This window comes from Rhinolophus hipposideros, assembly GCF_964194185.1.
Source record: "Rhinolophus hipposideros genome assembly, chromosome: 3".
NCBI lineage: Eukaryota > Metazoa > Chordata > Mammalia > Chiroptera > Rhinolophidae > Rhinolophus > Rhinolophus hipposideros.
Genome location: NC_138049.1, coordinates 98088206 through 98109707, shown reverse-complemented (window position 1 = coordinate 98109707; position 21502 = coordinate 98088206). Strand labels below are relative to the sequence as shown.

General features: G+C 44.1%; 1 protein-coding gene across 3 annotated transcripts in view; it reads left to right on the top strand.

Annotated features, from left to right (window-relative positions):
- Positions 1–14713, top strand: part of LOC308495804 (adenylate cyclase type 10-like) — a 29648-nt gene extending 14935 nt beyond the window's left edge. For 2 of the 3 annotated variants that reach the window (XM_081044209.1, XM_081044208.1), the window contains 12 exons: positions 68–397; positions 2740–2803; positions 4062–4275; positions 4639–4764; positions 8024–8196; positions 8973–9132; positions 11114–11318; positions 11411–11507; positions 12480–12597; positions 13037–13235; positions 13743–13956; positions 14474–14712. In XM_081044209.1, coding sequence (XP_080900335.1) covers positions 68–397; positions 2740–2803; positions 4062–4275; positions 4639–4764; positions 8024–8196; positions 8973–9132; positions 11114–11318; positions 11411–11507; positions 12480–12531 — 1421 coding nt within the window. In that variant the 3' untranslated portion in view covers positions 12532–12597; positions 13037–13235; positions 13743–13956; positions 14474–14712. Of the gene's footprint in view, positions 1–67; positions 398–2739; positions 2804–4061; positions 4276–4638; positions 4765–8023; positions 8197–8972; positions 9133–11113; positions 11319–11410; positions 11508–12108; positions 12228–12479; positions 12598–13036; positions 13236–13742; positions 13957–14473 lie in introns of all 3 variants that reach the window. The other variant, XM_081044210.1, reaches the window with a different exon arrangement.
- The last annotated feature ends 6789 nt before the right edge of the window (positions 14714–21502 follow it).

The window sequence follows — 21502 nt, the reverse complement described above, 5'->3', positions numbered from 1 at the left end:
AGTTTGCCACATGGCAGCATACAAGGGCTTTGAGGGAGACTCTCACTTAGATTTTTCTGGATTTCAGATGCTGGCTGTCCTCTCCAGCTCCAGGAGGAGCTCTCCATACCTCAGACTGAGGTGCTGGAATTTGCAGTGCCTCTATTACGGGAAGCTGCTTGGGAGCTGTGGCCCAAGGCACAGCAGATAGCCCTGCACCTTGAATGTGCCTGCTTTCTCCAAGATTTGGCCTGCCGCTGTGGGAGCTGCCGTGGGGGGGACTTTGTCCCCTTCCACCGCTTTGCCATCAGTTCTACGAAGAGCTCCAGGGGGACCTCCCGGTTCTGTAGTTACAAAAGTACTGGCTCGGTGTTAACACAAGTGATCACGGACAAACTGCAGCTGCCTTGCCCCCAAGGTAAACCCAGGGGGCAGAAAGAGGACATGTGGATAGCACCTCTCTTTATTCATAAACTGGGCGCTCTTCATCCAAAAGGTGAAATAGCAGTAAGGGAGAAAAATAGGTGGAAAGAGCTCTTTATCCTTCAAGTATCCGAGATAAGAAAAGTGTAAGCTCAGAGTTCAAAGGAACTTGTTTTAGTTGGCAATCTTGAGCAAGTTACTTAACCTCAGTTAACTGAGGAAAATAACAATGCCACCTTTATAGGGTCGTCGTGAGGCTTGAATGAGTTAAAATATATAACATGCTTTGAATAGTGCCAGACACATTTTAGTTATCGTTTTTTTATTATTATAATTATTTGGCTCAGTACACATAAATTCCAAAAAATAGTGTACACATTTTAAGAAAGGAAAAAAAGGTGTTAAAATTGCGCTGATAGTAACCATTCTGAGCACCTCTTGTAATTGCAGAAGTCAAACGTGACTTGTATTAATCTTTTGCTATCAGTATATATTGAGTGTTACAATTTTAATAGTTTTTCCTTTCTTAAAATCTGTATACATGTTTTTCTCACCCTCTGTATATGGAGTCTGTGTGTATCAGATGTTGCAACTAGGTGTTAGAATACAAAGAAGAAGCCTTGGTCCCTGAAATGATCAGTTTTGGCGGGGTGATACAGACATATAGAGAATTCCAATATGACACATGATAAAGGTGATGAAAACGGCATACGTAAGGGATGGGGTGCCTAGAGAAGGGGCCCTTAGCCCAGCCCGAGGCATGAGTAGGAGACGACTCTTCCTTGAAGGAGATACTGCCGGAAGTGAGACTTGAGGGACAAGTAGGAGTCAGCTTCTTAAAGAAGGTTGGATTAGTGGGTAGATGGTCCCCAAAGCCTGTACTCCTTCTACCACATCCCAGATAAGAGTTGTAACATTTTCAGTTAGCTTACCTTACAGGGCAGCCTGTTTCATTGTCAACAGCTATTAGAAAGTTTCTTCTTTCATCAATGAGGCACCTACCTTCCTGCAACTTCACCCATTTTTCAGAGCTGTGCCTTCTTCCACAGGAGAAGACAACTGTCAAGACCCAACCATTCTCTTTTTCTACTTCGATAAAAGAGAAGTTGGTATTGGTGTTGGCAGGGAAGAGGGATGTGGGAGAGAAGGTGAATTATTGGTGGTAAAGAACTAGGACCTGTGATCCTAATGCCTCTTTAGCTGTAACATTCTGATGATTCTGTGAAGGTGAATCAGTTACTCGGAGAAATTGCTCATTGGCTGATGAACTCTGAGCATTTGCACTTTTGCAGTTTCTGAGAGGAAAGAGGAAAATAACAGTAAATGTCCTAGTCTGGCACTGTGATGAAATTATGCTACCATTCATATTTCCTGTATGGCCTTTTGGTTTTGAGAGGTCAGTGTCACTTTAGATTAGACAGCCTGGCGAGTCTTTATGAGAGACTCAAGACCTTCCCAGCACAGCCGAGCCCTGAGGAGGCTTCCCAGACCCAGGGCCTCTGCGTGGCCATGCAGAGCAGGTAGCGCACAAGTCTAGGGGGTGTTATTCACACAGGCCATGGCGTGATAGTGTCCCTGGGAACCGTGCGCTGCAGCGGTGCTGCCCACTCCTTAGGCACCTTAGCCTTGCCTGATCTGACATGGTTAAGTGATCAGAGAGCCAGTCCTTTTCCTTCACACAAGTCCTCCCCTATCACAGTTCTCTTAGACTCCTTTTCCATCCCATCACCCAGGCTTCTGAGCCCTAATATGTCACTTATCAACATCATTCCCAGTCTTGGCTTATTGATCTCGGAGAAGGCAGCTGCTTAAGAAGAGTCAAATCTAGACGATAAAGAGTACTTAAGGCCAACTGGGTGACGTTGAACACCTCTGCTGGCCACTGAGACGCTAGTGGACTGTAGCATCTTGTACTCTCATGGTTTTCTTCACTAGGCCTTAGGCTCTTTGGTTCACTGCGATCTGTTCATAAACCTGATCCAGACATATTCAGGGATTTCTACTATTAGAATTAGTCATCAAATCAAATGGATACATTCTTTATTCATTTATTTAGCAAACATTGAGGGTCTCCTGCAAATTAGGAACTGGTTTAGGAGGTTGGAGAACAAAAGGAGTTACTATTTGAATCAAAAATATTTGCCATTAAGGAATTTGTGATCTACCATCCTAATTTTGTGTGTTGGCTAATATTAAACCTAACTGTATCATTTTTATACTAGGGAAGGCAATCAGGTTAGGCACTAAGCTGCAAAGGAAAGGTAGTCGGGGATTGAAAGTGTCTTCAGTTAGTACACACATGGCCGGATAAAGATAATCAGCCTTTTCTCCCTACAGATCGTTTTCAGTTGCAGACAGAACCATCCAGAAGCCAGGAGGCCTTCACAAGTGAACACTGCAGGTTAGATGGAGGTGCCGAGAATCATGGGTGTGGAGGGGGACAGACAGTGAGACACAGGTGACCGTTAAACTGGGGCACTCACCTCGCCAGCAGACCAGGAAGGCTCCTGACTACCCAGAAGTAGTGACGCTGTATCAGCCCCAAAGTCAAGTTAATAGAGATTTCAAAAGGCAATTTTTGATTCTGTGTAGAAAACCTATTTCTTAGTGGTTAATGAGAACTTGAATAGTTCTCAAACGCATTGCACATGTAGCAGATTACTTTTCAGCTATAAATTTGCAGTCTCAATTATTTTTGACCCCAAACTAATATTAAAATGAATTTACATTCCCAAAGCCATGTACCTCCTGGCCTTCGAATGACTAACCATAAATTTTAAGTGTGTGTACCTTGAGTTCACCAGCCACTATGTAGTTTTATATCTGTCTTATCCAACTTGATATCACAGTTTTCAAACAGAAATCTATATTTGACACAAGTCACCTCTCTACTCACCTGTGTAACTGGCTCACATGATTCTCCCTTTTAAAAATACCAAGTGGCCTCCACTTCCTTTCACTTATCAGAATGTTCACCATCCTTCAAAGCCTTCCTCACTGCCCACTTTTTTCTATCATTCTGTCTCAGAGAGACCTGTCCTCTTTTGCATTCATGGTACCTATGGAAAGTGCACTGGACTGGTACAGAGAGGTGAGCTCTAATTTTGGCTCTACTCAGTAGCTGTGAGGCCATATATGTCACTTAAGCTCTCTGAGCTTCCATTTTTTTTATTTGGAAAAGGAAGGTAACTTATTTTTCTTTTTCTACATCAAACAAGTAATGTGCCGATGTAAGGAGGTATCTTTTGTCTGCCCAAATAACAGGGTTGTCATAGGATAAGATGGTGGTGGTATATAAAATAATACTCAAATGTGCCACAACAAAGTTCAAACGTGCTAACAGATAAATGTATTGTTACTTATTGCTTTGTATCACTTTTATGTTTTTGTATTGTTAGTTTACTCCAGGTGCCGTCACTTCCCCATTTTGTGGGGTGTTTAAATTGGCTTTAGGTTTTTAAAAATCCGTAATGGGGTTTTGTCATTAGAGATCAGGTCCCTGACTTTGAAAACTTATGGAGTGATGGAGGAGGATAGACATAGAATTAATGAATTATAAGGGAAAGCTTCCTGGAAAAAGTGGCTTGAAGATTGGGGAATGCCCGGACAAAAGGGGCTGCTTCCTGGCCGCTCTCAGTTCTCATCTTCTTCCCACAAAGAACAGAGGAGGAGTTCCTGGATCAAGTGAACAGGAAGCTGGCTCAGATGGAGAAAGACAGGTTGGCCACGAAGCCCTGTCACTGTGAGGAAATCCTGAAGTCGGTGCTCGCCCCTCTCACCCAGCACTGCCTGGTCATCGGAGAAAACACTTGTGCGTTTTATTACCTGCTGGAGGCTGCGGCCGCCTCCCTGGACCTGTCTGACAATTACATGGTGAGCGCGCTCTGCTCTCTGCCCATGAGCTGAGCCCTTTTACTTGGCGAATTCAATTGGGCTTTCTTACTATCCAGTAACCTGGAGTGAGAAGTGGAAGGAAGTGGGAGAGAGAGGAGAGCTGGAAGGGGTTAGGAGAAAACATGAAGTGTGAACGTGGTAGTGAAAGCGCCAGCCGCTGCCCGCCAGCCCCGACTTCCTGCACGTGCACCCAGCTCCCTGCTTCTCATGGGAAATCGAACCCGATTCAAAGACAAATCTTGACCCTCATCATCACCTTGCTCCAGCCTTCACCCTTACTTACGCACCCCTAGCATCATCTGAATTCTAATCTGGTTTCTCCATCTCTTGTCTTATTTGGAGGCCTTCTTTTATTTGAGGAAGGCAAGTAGTCTTCTGGGACAACCCTCAGCGTTCTCATTTTTGAAAAGGCACAAGGTGAAGATCTCTCAGTTTGAGGAGGCCACTTTCTGCCGTCTTCTGTCAGAGGTGAGGGCCAGGGGAGACCTTGAAGTTTAGGTCATTTCTCTTTGAGGGTTACCCTTTTATTTCTTATAAAATCCCTTCATATTTTGTGTGCAGTTGTAAATGTGATAGTGTGATAATAGGTATACAAATTCAAAACATAAATATATATAATACGTAGAAAGTGAAAGAGCCCTCATTAATCCCATGCCACTCGCAACATAGTTAATAATTTGGTTTTACAAATTCCACCAGCTATATACATACTCATATCATTATTGATTTTGTTGTTTTTAAAATAGGATCATATTGCTCATTCTCTTCTGTAGCTGACTTTTATTCTCAATAGTACAGATTGAACATATTTGCATGTTGGTCTACGTCTAATCACAGTTACAACTGCCACGTACTCCATTGTAAGCATATATCAAAGTTTACTTAACCATTCTCTTCTTCATGTGCATTTAGGTTGTCTCTAATCTTTGGTTATTATAAACTACTATGGTGAATTTCCTTGTAAATATCTCTTTCTTCCTTTGTGAGAGTGTTCCTGTAAGAGAAATTTCCAGAGGTGGAAATACTAAGGCAGAAAACATGAATGATTTTACATTTAGTAAATATATTGCCAAATTGTGCACCAAACATTTATATCAATTCAAGTTTTTTCCCTATTTTCACATCTTTACTAACATCAATTATTAGTCTTTTTAAAACTTGCTAATACATAGATGAAAGTTATATGCATATTGTATTTTAAGTGTGTATTTCTTAATAATAAGGTACATTATTTTTATGTTTATTGGTCATTGATTTTTCTCTGACTTGTCTAGTCATGTCCTTTCCTCATTGGAATGCGCGCGCGCACACACACACACACACACGGTGGGCAAAATAGGTAAAGGTGATCAAAAGATACAAATTTCCAGCTATAAGATAAATGAGTCATGGGGATGTCATGCACAGTAATAATACTGTGTTGTATATTTGAAAGTTGTTAAGAGAGTAGATCTTAAAAGTTCTCATTACATGAAAAAAAACGTATAACTGTGTGGTGATGGATGTTAACTAAACCTATTGTGGCTATTATTCTCCAATATGTACAAATATTGAATCATTATGTTGTATACCTAAAACTAATACAATGTTATGTGCCAGTTTTACCTCAATAAAAAAACATCATATTGCCCACCTTAAACTTAAATGTTGTGTGTCAAATATATCTCGATAAAGCTATGAGTTGTGATCAAACAATATGGTGAATGTTTAAATAAAAAAAATATTACAGTAAAAGACACATTGCCATTAATCCCCTCTGTTTGAACACACTTATCCCATCATTCTCACCACTTTCTGGAATCCTCTTTCGTGTCTTTAGTTGTGCTGTCATGGCTGCCTGGATGTCCTGAATTGATTTGAAACGTTTACCTTTCATGGTCATTTATGGGGAAGAGCCAGAAGTTGCACGGTGCCAGATCCAGTGAATAAGGTGAACAAGGACACCCCATAATGTTTTTATTTGACAAAAATTGCTGTACCAGAAGCACATGGAGCCTTTCCATTGTGATCAACAAATACAATGAATGCTGCTGCCGAGTGCCATCCAGCGGAAAGGCAAGGGTCTTCAATACAGGAAGTGGCACATGGAACCTTAGTAACAGTGTGTGTGACAGGTTTCAGCTTGTTTGGTGCAGACAGTCTGGTGTGAGCTATGGTTGAGAGAAGGTGTGTTTTAAAGTGTGCCGTCAATCATCCTCCATCATGACAACGCTCCATGTCACACATCGCCTCTGGTTTACAGCAATTTCTGTCAAATAAGGTGGATATCCTCATATACCTTATTCACCGGCTCTGGCACCACACTGTGTAACTTCTGGCTCTTCCCCAAAGTCAAAATGATTCAGGACATCGAGGCAGCCATGACAACGCAACTAAAGACACTCATGAAAGACGACTTCCAGAACTGCTTCAGAAAGTGGCAAGAACGATGGGATACGTGTGTTCGAAGCGAGGGGGAGTATTTTGAGGGGGATTAATGGCAACGGGTCTTTTACTGTAATGATATTTTTAAAATTTAAACATTCACCATATTATTTGATCATACCTCATAGAAGAAAACAACATACAGTTGAAAGTCTCCCAATCCCGTCCCTCAGCCACCATGTCCCCTCCCAGTGTTATTGTATCTTCATGTGTTCTACCAGAAGGGCTGGGCACACATAAATATATATAGTCTCCCTCCCCCTTCCTTTTTCATCTTACTTTTTTTAAAACAGTATTATTCCATATGATTTATAACAAATTTCCTCAGGGAATGAGATTGGTGTAACAAACAGAAACTCTGAAGAAAGCTTGCCATGAGATACTCTGTTTTCAAAGGACATATAGGAGCAAACTTATTTATTGTACATGAATAACTCAGGGCAGCTCAGTAACTTCTAGCCTCATTACTGTTAAATCCAATAGAATATAGTGTGTTGGGATAATTATTTAGCACTTTATAAATAATTACTCCATGAAACCATGGGGGATGTTTTATTAAAGAGCCGAACTTCAAAACTTTCTTAAATTAAAAATATAAAATTAATTTCAATGTAGACCTTAAGCTAATCTATTAGGAGAGTAAAGTTCACGTGTATAGTGCTTTTGAACACCAAAGGGAATATGAGAGTTGTCCACAGTGTTGCGTTATTTGTGTTTCAACCAAGAAGTCTTTGGAGCGAAGTTAAGTAATCATTTGTTTTCATTTATAAGATGTGATTGTACAGTCTTCCCAAGATTGTTCTGGAATCACGATAGCCTTGATCACTTTCTTGGAGGGTGTAGCCTTAGAATGTGAAGGTACATGATTCCCTCAAGGTAGTTCCCCAGCTCCGCCCCCCACATTCACTGTGATGGTGCAGCCAGCCTGTTTAAGAAGAGAGATATGGGATGTGTTGGTATCTAGGATACTTTCTGAGGCGTCTGAAGCGTGATGATCCCGTCTCAGGCTAGCAGGACCAAGTTCTAACTCACTGCCGTCCTCTTCTGCTCACCGACAACTGTGTGGGCCAGGAGAAAGGAGGGCGTTTTCTCCTTAATCCTAGTTCCTCACTCCATAACTTGCTCCTGGCCCTCCTGGTGCTTGTTAGTGCCTTCAGGCTCTGCTCCAGCTCAGCTCACTCTAGTACCTCGATGGCTCCAAGTACACATCCCAAAATGAAAGAGCCAGTGCATGATATCCAGGACCTCGTCCATAATACTCTTCCCACATTTCTGTTACTGTTTCTTATTTTCCCATCTCCAGGTCTGTTTCAACATGGGACAGATCACCTTGGCCAAAAAACTGGCGAGGCAAGCCCTTCGACTGCTGAAAAGGAATTTCCCTTGGACCTGGTTTGGTGCCCTTTTCCAAACATTCCTAGAAAAATATTGGCATTCCTATTTCCCGAACCAACCTCCGAACAACCCCAGTGAGAAGTGAGAAGCTTGGTCAAGTTGCCCTGGTCCCCGTTAGGGCCACAGAGAGCCAAACTAACATCCAGCCTAGAGTTTTGCCTTATTGACCTAAGACTCCACTTTTCAAGCATATCACAGACAGTTCTAGTTCTTTCTACCTTAGTCGGCCAATTAAATGTAACAAAATGAGGACATCTTAATTTTGGGAGTGTGGTGTTACCCTGTCTCTTTCAAATAAGGATAGGTACATAGATATATAACTAGGTAGCAATTTAATATTATTAATATAATTAATATAAGAATAGATACATAGATGTATAACTAGGTAGCAATTTAATATGTATCTGTGTGTAGACACAGAGATAGAGCTAACGAAGTATAAATTTAATATTATTTAATATCTGTCTTCTTTGGTTCCAGGGAAACAGATAAGTGAAATACATAGTATGTTAGGTGATACCAAATGCCATGGAGAAAGATTAAGTGAAGGCAGGGGCACATGGGGTTTTAGGAGGATAGCTACATAGATAGATAGTCATTGAGCTGATTATAGGAAATATATTCAACCAAAGTAGCAATTCAAAGAATGAACCTTCTTAAAACACCTCTCTGAACTTTTCCTGGTCAAGAGGGGCAAGTGAAAAGACCTATGGGGTTAGAAGTATTGGGATCCCAGAAACAGTTCAGAGTTTGGAGGTCTGTAGATGGCCCCCTGGCGATAGACCTGGATTTCCTGTGGGAGGGCAGCTGGGCACTGGTGAAGAATAAGGGCTCACCCAGCATGCTGTGCCTCCCAGCAGTGAGAAGAACTTGGCCGTCCTGCAGCAGCAGGTGCACTGCCTCTCCCTGCTCTGGCGGCTCTACAACCTGGAGGCCACAGCCAGCAGCCGCAGATTTGCCTGCCTGGCCGCTCTCATGCAGCAGAATTCAGCTGAGGAGTTTGCACGTGACGCCCAGGTAGACAAGTCCTTGCTTTACCTCTAGACCTCACTCAGAAACCTACAAAGCTAGGGAGGGAGCCCCTGCCAAGTTCCTGTTTTCACATGGCTCCCCAGTCACCCAGACTTCACTGATCATGTGTGTGGGCAGGGTTTCTCAACTTGCCATTTATAGACGGGTTTTTAGGCTGGAGGTTATCTGTGAACTCCCTGAGCTGAATTTACAACTTTGTCTGTTCAAAAGAGCATTTGGGGAGTGGTGAGAGGTAGGGGAGGGGTCATAGCTTTCATCAGATTTCTCAAAGAAGTTCATGGTCTAAAACAGGATTGCTGACTTAGGCGGAAAAAGGAAAGAAATGTGTCTTCCTAATTTTAGTGTCTCTCTCTCTCTGTCTCTGTCTCTGTCTCTTTCTCTCTCTCTCTCTCTCTTTCTCTCTCCTCTTTCTCTTTCTCTCCATCTCCCTCTCTCTCTCTTCTAACCATCTGTTCAACAAATATTTGATGAACATCTATTATATGCCAGGCACTGATCTTGGTTCCAGGGAAACAGATAAGTGAAACATACAGTATATTAGGTGATAATAAATGCCATGGAGAAAGATTAAGTGGAGGCAGGGGGACATGGGGTCCTAGGAACTGGCAGGTAGTTTTAAACACGATGGCCAGGGAAAGCCTCACTGAGTAGGTGACAGTTGAGCAAATACTCGAATGAGGTAAGAAAGTAAGCCACTTGGCTATCTGGGAGGAGAGTGTTCAGGCAGAAGGCACATGAATGCACAAGGCATGCCCTCTGCGTCTGAGGAAGAGTGAGGAAGCCAGTGTGATAGAGGAGAGCCAAACGATGAGTCAGAGACACTGGTGCGGCCTTGTAGGCCACTGTCGGAGGTTTGGCTTCAGGGAAGCATTTGGGGGGTCTTGAGAAGGGCAGTGACAGGAGTCTACTTCTATTTTAATAAGACCTGACTACTGTACTGAGAATAAATGGAAGGGGGCAAGAGAGGAAGCAGGAATACCAGTGAGGAGGCTATTGCAGCAATGCGGCAAGAGGCGGTTGGCCTGGATTATGGCAGAGGAAGTGGGGAGGGGCGGTCTTCTGTCAAGAGAGAGCCATCAGGAGTCACTCATGAATCAGTTCACAGTGTAAGAGAAAGAGAATCGTGAAGGATAATTCCAGAATTTACAGCCTGGTCTTCTAGAGGGTAGGGATGCTCTTAATTGGGATGGGGAAGTCTACAAAAGGAACAGATTTGGGGGAAGGCTGGGAGCCAGGTCTGGGACGTGTTTCATTTGAGATGCCCATTAGGCGTCCAGGTGGAGATGTTGAGTAGGCAGTTGAATATACAAGTGTGGGGTTCACAGGAGAGGTCTGGGCCAGAAATAGGAATATGGAATCATCAGTGTATAGATGGTATTTAAAGCCGTGAACTTCAGTGAGATCACCAAGGGAATGAGGAAAGGTCTAGGGACTGAGTTAACAGCTCCAATGTTAAGAGATCAAGGTCATAAGGAGAAACCAGCAAAAGGATCTGAGAAGTTGCCAGAGAGACAGGAGGAAAACCAGGTGTGTCCCGGACACCTAGTGAAGGCAGTGTTTCAAGAACAGAATTATCAACTATGCCAAACGTGCATGTGGGTATCATAAAGATCTAGAAGCAGTTCTGGGGAGCTCTCAGAGCAAGAATCAGAGGCCTTCATTAGAGAAAACATGGGAGAGGTTTGGCCAGTGTTTGAAAGGAAAAGTCTTGGGTTGGAGAAAAAGAAGAGGGGCAGGTAGAGAAAATGGTTTGTTTAAAGAACGGACAGTGAGAAGGATCAAATTAGAAGCGCAGGTGTGAGAGGAGCGTGATTCCGTTGCTGGGGCGGAAGTGAGTGGTAGGGACACACCAGGAGCCCTGGCCGAGTGTACAGCATGGCGCCAGAGTGAGCACTAACTCAGGAAAGATGGAAACGTGGTGTGGGTGTGCAGTCGGGGTATCTGCCCTGTGTTTGTTGCCCCACAGGCTGTCTCTACCTACGTGGCCCTCTCGCAGTTCTTCCAGAACGTGGGCAACAGGGAGAAGTGGCTGCACTGCCAGCAGATGGCCATTCAGAAGAGCAGCCTCTGCTGGTTTTCCAGGGAGGGGCTGTTGGCCGCAGCCCAGCTCATGCAGGCCCTGGCCTACACCAGACTCTGCCTCGGCCATCTGGAGGGCTCCATCCAGCTGGGTAACGGACTTGGGGCTGGAGGGGCCAGGGCTGGCAGAGAGGCCAGGCTCCCAGCTAGACGAGGCCTCACGCCACACTCTTAACTTCCGTAGGTTTTCAAGCCCATGAGATATGCAGACACCTCAGGAAACCAGCTCTGGAGAATCTGGTTCTCTCGGTTCTCTTCCGATCTGCATTTCTGAAGAAGAGGTACTAAGATCATTTTCTGTCGTTTGTATTCGTTGCCTAAGAGGGGAGGGTATGATCTCCCGGAGAAGTTTGGAGTGGAGTGGGAGACGCCAGTCATTTCCACAGCCAAGGCTGTCTCTTCTGTTGTCCCAGCGCTAGCCTCATCTTCAGCGTGGAGGTCAGGAGTGGGAAGGGCTGGCTCTGAGCTGCGATGTACTTTTTTTTTCTCTAGGGAGGTAGAGAATTGCAGTAGTTCACAACCCTGGAAACTGTCTCAGAAGCATTTTCCCACTTCCGTTGCTTAGAGACAGCTCTGATCCCAGGCACAGATGCTCTCTATCTAAATAGAGCTATGGAGAGGAGCTGTAGGGGAGGCCAGGCTGCTTTGAGGGTGTAAGGTCCCCTCCTGTCCCAAAGCATCCTCCCCACTCCCAGTGAGCTGTTCCCAGTGAGCTGTTCCCCGTGAGCTGTTCCCCGTGAGCTGTTCCCAGTGAGCTGTTCCCCGTGAGCTGTTCCCAGTGAGCTGTTCCCAGTGAGCTGTTCCCTGTGAGCTGTTCCCCATGAGCTGTTCCCAGTGAGCTGTTCCCAGTGAGCTGTTCCCAGTGGCTCTGTCTCTCGGCAGATTTGATCTGTGTGTCCATGTGCTGGAGCGTCAGTGGGCACTCATTTCCCAGGGTCAGGATGTCCTTGGCCTCGCCTGCTTCTATTCTGCTTGCTTAGATCTGCTGCTCTACGGAAAAGGTAGATCGTGTCCAGGGCTCTGTTGTACCCTGAGGGGTTCAGACTTCCCATGGGGCCCTAGGTGTGGAACACCGGCAGCCATAAGCCTGCCCCTCGTCATGGCCTCTGCCCCGGCCCCTGGCTCCATAACGTCTAGGAACCACATTGTGATTCAGGGGATCTGCCTTTCAGATGCTGCCCACTCTCCTATACCACACACCTCTGTTTCCTACGGACAACGTGTACTAGCCTGGTTACCTTCTCTGTCCGCAGGATCGCTGTGTCGGCCCTTTGGGGAGTGTCTGCATTTCATTCAACACTGTGAGCGCAGCTGCGTTCTAACAGCGCAGAGCAATGTCATGCTGGGGGTCCACTCCTCTCTGGCTGTGTGGTAATGTGGGGGACCAGAGTCTTCTCAGGGCCTCTAGGAAAGGGTAGAAATTGAAGGACACCATGAAGTCATTTCAGCTGTACCTTTCACCCATCCAGGAAGGACTGTTGTTCATCTCTAACCCCTTCTAAAGACCGTTCACCTCCCATGCCACCCCCCCATTTTATTAGAAGAGTTCCTCTTTTGTTCTTGCCCCTTAACAGGCCTATAGATTGAGGGTTACACTTACGTGCTAGATGACCCTTGGCCAGGCTGAATACCACTGGTCTCCTTTTAAGTCTCTTTGCGAGTTAGGAGCCTTGGCCACTTTCCAGCAACACAATGCTCACTTTCCGGGAGGTCTGGAAGTCGTAGAGCCTTAAAGAAGTGATGGTTCTATGAAAGAGCCATGGTTGTTAAGTGAAGGACAGAGCTAAGACCTGTGATTCCTTCCCTCCAGGTTTGCCCAGGACTCACAGTGGGGCCTGTTTGAACATCACTTCTCCAAGGCCCGCCAGTTGGTGAAAAGAACCAATGCCTCACTATTTGGTTCACATGGCTTTGTCCGATTCCTAGAGTGTCACGTGCTAATGTTACAGAAAATGCCAGAGGGTGTCTTCATGCATATTCCCCCAGAGACTCATAGCCAAACCCTCAAGGTACCTGTTTCTCCACTGTCCTGCAATGAACACCTAAGTTATAGTTCAACACTGTGGTACTCCTGCCACCTGCATCTATCCCTGGCTCCTATCTTTTCCTGCCTCTGTCTCTTTTTACCCCTTGAGCCTTTTTTTCCCCTCTACCTAGAAAGTCTGTCCACCTACCTCATGTACCCTTCCAGATATTCTTGCCTGTGGGGCAGGACTGGGTTCCCCAGGTGGAAGCTTTTACACAGCTACTACCCAATACCATTCACACGTTAACTGAGCCTTTCTCAATGGACCCACTCTGGCTAAGTCTGTCATTTGACCCATCTCCTTACGACCTTCTGAGTTAAAGATATTCCAGTTCCTCTGTACCTCAAACCAACTTTCTGGGTCTCCTCTGCTATCAGTAACTCCTCCTTGTTCCCCGAGCCCTGAGTGAGTGTGCTGAGTGGGGGTAGAATGGAGTGGGGGGGAAGAAAGCACTAAACCCTGAGCTAATGGACCTTCCTTTCCTTTCAGTACTTTAAGGAGTTTTTCTCTCGATGTGCGACCTGCCCTGTCTATCACCCGTGGGTGTCTGAGCTTAAAGCCTCTGTAATGAGATGTGGAAAGAGAGAATCCATGTCCTTGACTGACATTACCAGTTCTTTTGACACCAGCATGACCAGGATTTGGGTAGAGGGAGAATTCCTGGAGGAAAACAACTCGTTTGAAGAAAACTGAGGAATACAAAGTAAGCATTCCTTCCTGGAACCCGGGGACTCTCGTCTGAGAGACATAAAGAACAGGCTCGAATTCTTACAAAGGCTGCACCTCCAAAGTAAGAAGGGACATGCAGATATAAGGAGTTAGTCCTTGCTCCGGGGGCAATTACCGTCCTCTCACGGTGCTGGACCCAGCCTAGAGAGACAGGGATCCCTTATGCTATTAAATACTGTAAGAGCCTCTCCCACATCTTTGCTTCAACATCTAGAATCCTTAAATGTAGAAAGTTCCTTCTTGGTCCCAGCTGAAACAACTAAATTGTTTCCTTGGAGTCGCTGGATGGTCACTAAGAGAGAAAGAAGGCCTTAGAAATCACAATGCAATGTTTGTGAAGGTAGATGGTAAGATATGGGCAAGAAACAGGAAAGAACATACTTCCTCGCCATGGGGCCAAGCAAATCTCCTTATCCAGGGTCACGAGTTAAATTTGTAATTGCTGAGGACATTCTTTGTGCTTGTGATATTCTTTATGTTCCTGTTTTCAGGATTTGACAGAGTGGCTGAAGCCAAGGAGAAGAGGGATGAAGAAGAAATTCAAGAATATATATGTTAAAACAAACAAAAATCATCTGAAGGGATCATGAGTCTCTTGTATATAACACAAAGAAATGCCCCCAGGTCTCCATTTTAAGCTACTGTATGGTGTACATATTAAATATGCTAGCCTTTTACAGTCACCACTGTCTGTATCTTTGTCAAAATAAAAGCCAATGTTCTGAAGCATGAAACTTAGATCTTTCTTAACTTGGAACTGCCATGAGCACAACTGTGGATAAACGAAAAACAGGGTCTGTAGAGCAGAGGTCTGGGAGGCTCCGAGATGAACTGATTGCATCTCATGTAAGGGGGGACCCATTATCAGGTGGAAACACAGCCCTAATGAAAGAGGTTGTCATTACGTAAGGAAGGTTGGCAGTGCGAGTGCTTTGGTATTGCCCTCTTTTGGCACGGGTGTGGAAATGGGGGGGCTAAGAAGTGAAGGAATCTTTTGAGAGGTACATACCGTGTTTCCCCAAAAGTAAGACCTAGCCAGACATCAGCTCTAATGTGTCTTTTGGAGCAAAAATTAATGTAAGACCTGATTATATTATAGTATATTAATTATTGTATTGTATTGTATTGTATTGTATTGTATTGTATTGTATTGTATTGTATTGTATTGTATTGTATTGTATTATATATCTGGTCTTGTATTAAAATAAGACCAGGTCTTATATTAATTTTTGCTCCAAAAGACACATTAGACCTGATGATCCTACTAGACCACTAGGTCTTATTTTCGGGGAAACACGGTAGTGGAGATCCATTTCTCCTTTGCACTGTGTGATTTGGGCATTCCCATGTGACATGGTGAAATTGCCAGAGGGTATATGATTCTAGCTCTCTATTCTCTGTTTGACAGCCTTTCTTCCACAGAGCGTGCTCTTCCCACTGATTTGTATATTTTATAACTCAATCATCTAGTGTTCCTAGAGTCAGTTAACTAGTGCTATCGTAGCTACCATTTATTGTTCAATGGCTCTGTGACAGGCACTATACTAAATGCTTGAAATACGTTCTTTAAATCCTTACAACTCTGTGAAGCAAGTACTTTTATTATCACCATATTACAGTTGAAGAAACTGAAGGTTAGAAAGGTTTTACTCCAAGAACACAGCCACAAAAGAGAGCTGAGATTTGAACTCCAGTTTCATTCCAGAGTTTATGCTACAGGCTAACTACTAGGCTATCCAAGCTTTCATGGGACCTAGCCTATAGTAGGCTGTGCAGTACCATCTTCAATATTCTGTTCAAATGACCAAGATCAGATCTTGAAGCACCCACAGGGAGATGGTTGTGAACAGGAGGCTGTACTTGCCCTTTAAATCATCTTGTATTTCCCCTTCTTCCCCTCTCTCTCCTCCTCAGTTTCTCCCTCCTCGTGTTACCTTTCTTCCTCCCCCTGCACTCCCCTCTTCTCCCCCTTCCAGTCCTCTCTCTCTGACCCCTCCTTCTCACCCACATTCCCCCATCCTCCTCCTCCACTCCGTTAAATTTCTGGGAGGCAATATTCTGGACATTTCATATAAATGGAATCATAATGTGTGGCCTTTTGTGTCTGGCTACTTTCACTTAGCATCATCTTTTCAAAGTTCATCCATGCTGTAGCATTCCTTTTTATGGCTGAATAACATTCCATTGTATGGGTATGCCACATTTTGTTTATCCATTCATCACCGGACGGACATTTGAGTTTCCACTTTTTGTCTATCATGAATAGTGCCACTATAAACATTCATGTACAAGTTCTTGTATGTACATATGCTTTGAATTTTTTTGGATATATACCTAGAAATTGAATTGTTGGGTTATACAGAAACTCTGTTTATACTTTAAGAAACTGTCAAACTGTTCTCCAAAGTTGCTATACCGTTTTCCATTCCCACCAGCAATGTGTGAGGGTTCCAGTTTTCTATATCCTCACCAACACTTGCTATTGTTTGTCTTTTTGTTGTGTGGGTGTGATGTTGTATCTCATTGTGGTGTTGGTTTGTATTTCCTTAATGACTGATCATGTTGAGCATTTTGATGACCTTATTGGCCATAATTATTGGGAAAATGTCTAAATCTTCTGCCATTTTTTATTGGGTTATTTGCCTTTATATTGTTGAAGAGTTTTTGTATATATATCCTGGCTACTAGCCCCTTATCAAATTTGGTTTACAAATATTTTCTAGTACCCACTGACACCATACATAGTACAGTATTATTAACTATATTCCTTATGCTGTACTCTACATCCCCATAACTACTTTTTAACAACCCATGTACTTTTTAATCCCTTCCCCTTCTTTCACCCATACCCCTAACCCCCCTCCCATCTGGCAACTATCAAAACGTTTTCTGTATCTATGAGTTTGTTTCTGTTTTGTTTTAAGTTTGTTCTTAGATTCCACATATAAGCAAAGTCACATTGCGTCTGTCTTTGTCTGACATCCTCCATTGAGCACAATATCTTCCAGGTCCATCCAGGCTGCTGTAGGTGGCAAGAACCCATTACCTTTCATGGCTGAGCAATATTCCATTCTGTATACTATGTACCACCTCCTCTTTACCCATTCTTCCTTTGGCGGACACACATGTTGCCTCCACATCTGGCCATTGTAAACAACGCTGCCATGGACATATGGATGCACACGTCCCCTCAAAGTAGCATTTTGTGTTCTTCAGATAAATACCCTGAAGTGGGATTACTGCGTCCTTCATTGTCTCTTCATATGGCCTTTTTTTTAAAGTCTATTTTGTCTGGTATAAGTATTGCTACCCCAGCTTCTTTGTTTTTTTTCATTTCCATTTTCATGAAATATCGTTTTCCATCCCTTTACTTTCTGTCTGTGTGTGTCTTTTAATCTGAAGTGAGTGTCTTGTAGGAAACATGTAAGGGTTTTGTTTTCTTATCCATTCAACCTTCCTATGTCTTTTGATTGGAGCATTTAATCCATTCACATTGAAAGTAATTATTGACACACAATGGGATTTATAGATGATGTAATACAGAATTGTACACCTGAAATCTATGTAATTTCACTAACAATTGTCACCCCAATAAATTTTTTAAAAAGTAATTATTGATAGATATGTAGCTATTGCTGTTTTATTATTCATAATTTTGATTTTTCTTTTCCAACTTAAAGAAGTCCCTTTAAATTCCTTGTAATACTGGTTTGATGGTGATGAACTCCTTTAGCTTTTTCTTGTCTGGGAAGCTCTTTATCTGTCCTTTGATTTTGAATGATGGCCTTGCCGGGTAGAGTAGTCTTGGTTGTAACGGCCTTGCTTTCCATCACTTTGAATATTTCCTGCCAATCCCTTCTGGCCTGCAAAGTCTCTGTTGAGAAATCAGCTGACAGTCTTATGGGAGCTCCCTTATAAGTAACTAGTAGCCATTCTCTTGCTGCTTTTATGATTCTCTCTTTGTCTTTAACCTTTGCCATTTTAATTATAATGTGTCTTGGTGTGGGTCTGTTTGGGTTCATCTTGTTTGGGACTCTCTGCACATCCTGGACTTATGTATATTTCCTTTTCCAGGTTAGGAAAGTTTTCAGTCATTATTTCTTCAAATAGGTTCTCAATCTCTTGCTTTCCCTCTTCTCCTTCTGGTTCCCCTATGATGCGAATGTTGTTATGCTTGATGTTGTCCCAGAGGTCTCTTAAACTATCCTCATTTTTTAAAATTCTATTTTCTTTTTGCTGTTTCAATTGGGTATTTTCTTCTACCTTGTCTTCCAAATTGCTGATTGGATCCTCTGCTTCATCTAGTCTACTGGAGATTCCTTCTAGTTCTTCATTTCAGTTATTGTATTCTTCGCTTCTGATCTTGTTGTTGTTGTTCTTTTTTATGGTTTCTGTATCCTTTTTTATGCTTGCAAACTGTTTGTTGAAGTTCTCACTAAGTTCTTGAGCATCCTTATAACCATTGTTTTGAACTCTGTATCTGGTAGGTTGTGTGCCTTCATTTCATTTAGTTCTTTTTCTGGATTTTTCTTCTGTTCTTTCATTTGGGATGCAGTTCTTTGTTTCCTCATTTTGGCTGCCTCTCTGTGTGTGTTTCTATGTATTAGGTAGATCTGCTATGTCCCCCAGTCTTGGCCAAGTGGCCTTATGTAGTAAGTGTCCTGTGATGCCCTGGCACAGTCTCCTTGTTTACCTGAGCCAGGTGCTCCAGGAGTGTCCCTTGTGTGGTTTGTGTATGTCCTCCTATTATAATTGAGCCTTGATTGCTATTAGAACATCAGTGGGTGGGATTGACACTCAAGCTGACTGGCTGTGAGGTTTGGCCACATCCACACCTTATGGGCTGGTGTGCAGGAGGCTTATCCCACTGAGTGGGATTTTCCCAAGTGGGCTCTGGTGCCTGTTGAGACCATTCTTTGTGTGTCCACTTGTGGGGTTAATTGGGGGTGCTCTGCTATGGTCTGACGCCAACCTCCAATTATGTCAGTTCTGCAGCCACTGCCTGGTGGGAGCTACAAAGTGATCTGCAGTGGTTCAGTGCCTGTGCTAAATCTGGAGGCATGTGAGAAATGCCACGCTGCAAACTGAGGATGGCTGCAACCCGTACCAGGCTTGGGATAACTCTGCAAAAAGCTGGAACACCCAGAGGCCTGCTGCCATCTGCCAGCTCCTGTAAGGTTCAGCCACTGGTAAAGCCTCGTGCTGTACACAAGTTGGGTGAAGCAGGGTCTCGGAGTCACTAGAGTGGGAAGAGTTGTGACCAGGTTAATGTAGACTCTGTTTTGGTGCCAGTTCTGAGCCTGGAGTGACTCAGCAAAATTCTCAGAGCACAGAAGCCTGCTGTCATCCACCTGGGGCCTTTGAACTGCCAAGTGTTATTCAAGGAAGGGTGCAATGGGGGAGGAGCTAGCTGCTCTCGGAGAAAGTGTCTGCAGCTGTGCAGGAGTTGGATGGGGGCAGCGTCCCAGCTGAATCAGCAGGGTGGAGCAACAGAGCTCACCAGGCCAATCAGATTCCGATTTGGCCTGTGGGGCAGGCTCAACATAGGAAAGATGGTGCCCACCTGCCAGCTGCCTGGTAAGACGACCCCTCCCCTGGGAAAGACTGTCTGTCCAGTCCTCCTTCCAAAGCCACATGCCTCAGTCTGCCCCCCATATGTCTCCGAGGCCCCCAAGTCATTGGCCCTCTGCTGGAGCCCAAGGTGAGTGCCGGCAAGCGACTGAGTCTGTGCGCAGGCTGTTTAAGAGGATGTCCAGGTTCCCTGCAGCCTTCCATCCCACCCGAATGGTTGGAATCCCCTGTTTTTCATAGCTAGATGCTGTAGGAGCTCCTCTTCCCAGCACCAGGGCTGGGTAGTCGAGTGTGGGTGGCTGAGGTCCCTCACTCTCTGGTGGGAAACTCTGCAGCAGAGATATCCCTCCTGATTCTCAACCACCACAGGGAGGTTTGGGACCCGTTTTGCATCTCTGCCCCTCCTACCAGTTTCAACGTGGCTTCTTCTTTGTATTTTCAGTTATAAGACTTCTGTTGGGCTAGACTTCAGGTGGTTCTCCAGGTTGATTGATTTGTAATTCAGTTGTCATTTTTAATGTGTTCATGGAAGGACGCAGGCGCAGTGTTTATCTACTCTGCCATCTTGGATCTCTCCCAGTTACTTTTATAACTGTGACGTTGGTTGATATTCATAGACTTCCTACCATGAGCAAAGATGGAATTAATGTATTTCCTGTCCCTCTTCTCCACCAACCAATTGATTATCTTCCTTAGTATTTTACTTAGTGCTATTAAATATATTTGCTTCTATCTGGTTCTAAAAATTTCAAAATTCATTTAGGCCAGGGTAAGTTTTTCTCAAAGGGGTTCTTTTTAGACTTTATTCTGCGCTTCCCTCTGTTCTACTCCCACCCCATACCTCCTCTCCTCCCCACCAGCCAAGTCCTTTGTCATCTTAGCCAGGGAAAACAAGGTTTCAGATGATTGGTGGGCAGCTGCAGCCTCCACAAGGGACAGAAATAAATTTAGGTCCTGTCACGGGCTGAGACTCTATCAGAGAAGCTCAGAACATCCTGCCAGTGCTCCATAAAAATAGCATCACTAGGCTTACACGGCTCAAGCCCAGGGTATCATCCTGCCCTGTTCCTTCTCCTGAGGGGCCTAGACAAGCTGAGGGCACCTCCAGATTGTGAAAACCTCTTTATGCCTATCTTCCCATGATTATGAGACAACTGGGTTCCTGAGCACCTCGTTCTCTCCATATAAGGCTCTCATCTCAATATGCACAAACAATTTCAAATTAAATGGTTTTCAGAAGAAATCCTGGCAGAGATCTTAAAGGCTGTCCACCCCAGCCTGGGCTAGCTGTCACGTACACTTAACCATGGCCACACCCTTCCCACCCATTCCTCTTCTCCTAACTCCCATGCCTTTTCTTCATGGACTCCTCCCAAGCTCCAGAGTTCAGGCCAAAGGGAATTGTGCTACCAGATGGCCACTCAGTTGAGAGAGCACCAACTCTGATAATACTGATGTCTGCAAAGGTCTTTTTTCTCCTGGTGCTTCAAAATCCTTTGTTCAGCCCAGGAATTGTCTTGTTGTGTATTTCAGTTTCTGTCTTTATTCCTGTTTTGTGTTTTTTTTTCAGCCCCGTCTCTCACACCCCATCTGTCCTGAATCTCCTTCAACTAACAATTATGTTCTTCCTTCCATCATATGTTATCACATCAGAAGATGTCATTTGTTTACAAGGTGTAGTGCAGAAGGCGGAAGAAATTTCTAGACTCAAGGAAATGAATCTAACCTTTCAGTGATCATGAGAAAGGCAGGAAATACTTTTGAAGAAGCCGTCTTGGTTCTCCTTGAATCAAACTGCATTGCAGTATTGGGACCAGGGAATGAAACCACTTCCCCACTGGCAAGATGGGCAGGAAATAATACAGCACAAACTCTAGATCAGAGTCTTTTCAGTTTGAATAGTCAAACTCAGGCCCCTCCCTTTCCTCTCAGCCATCAAGGACTCATAT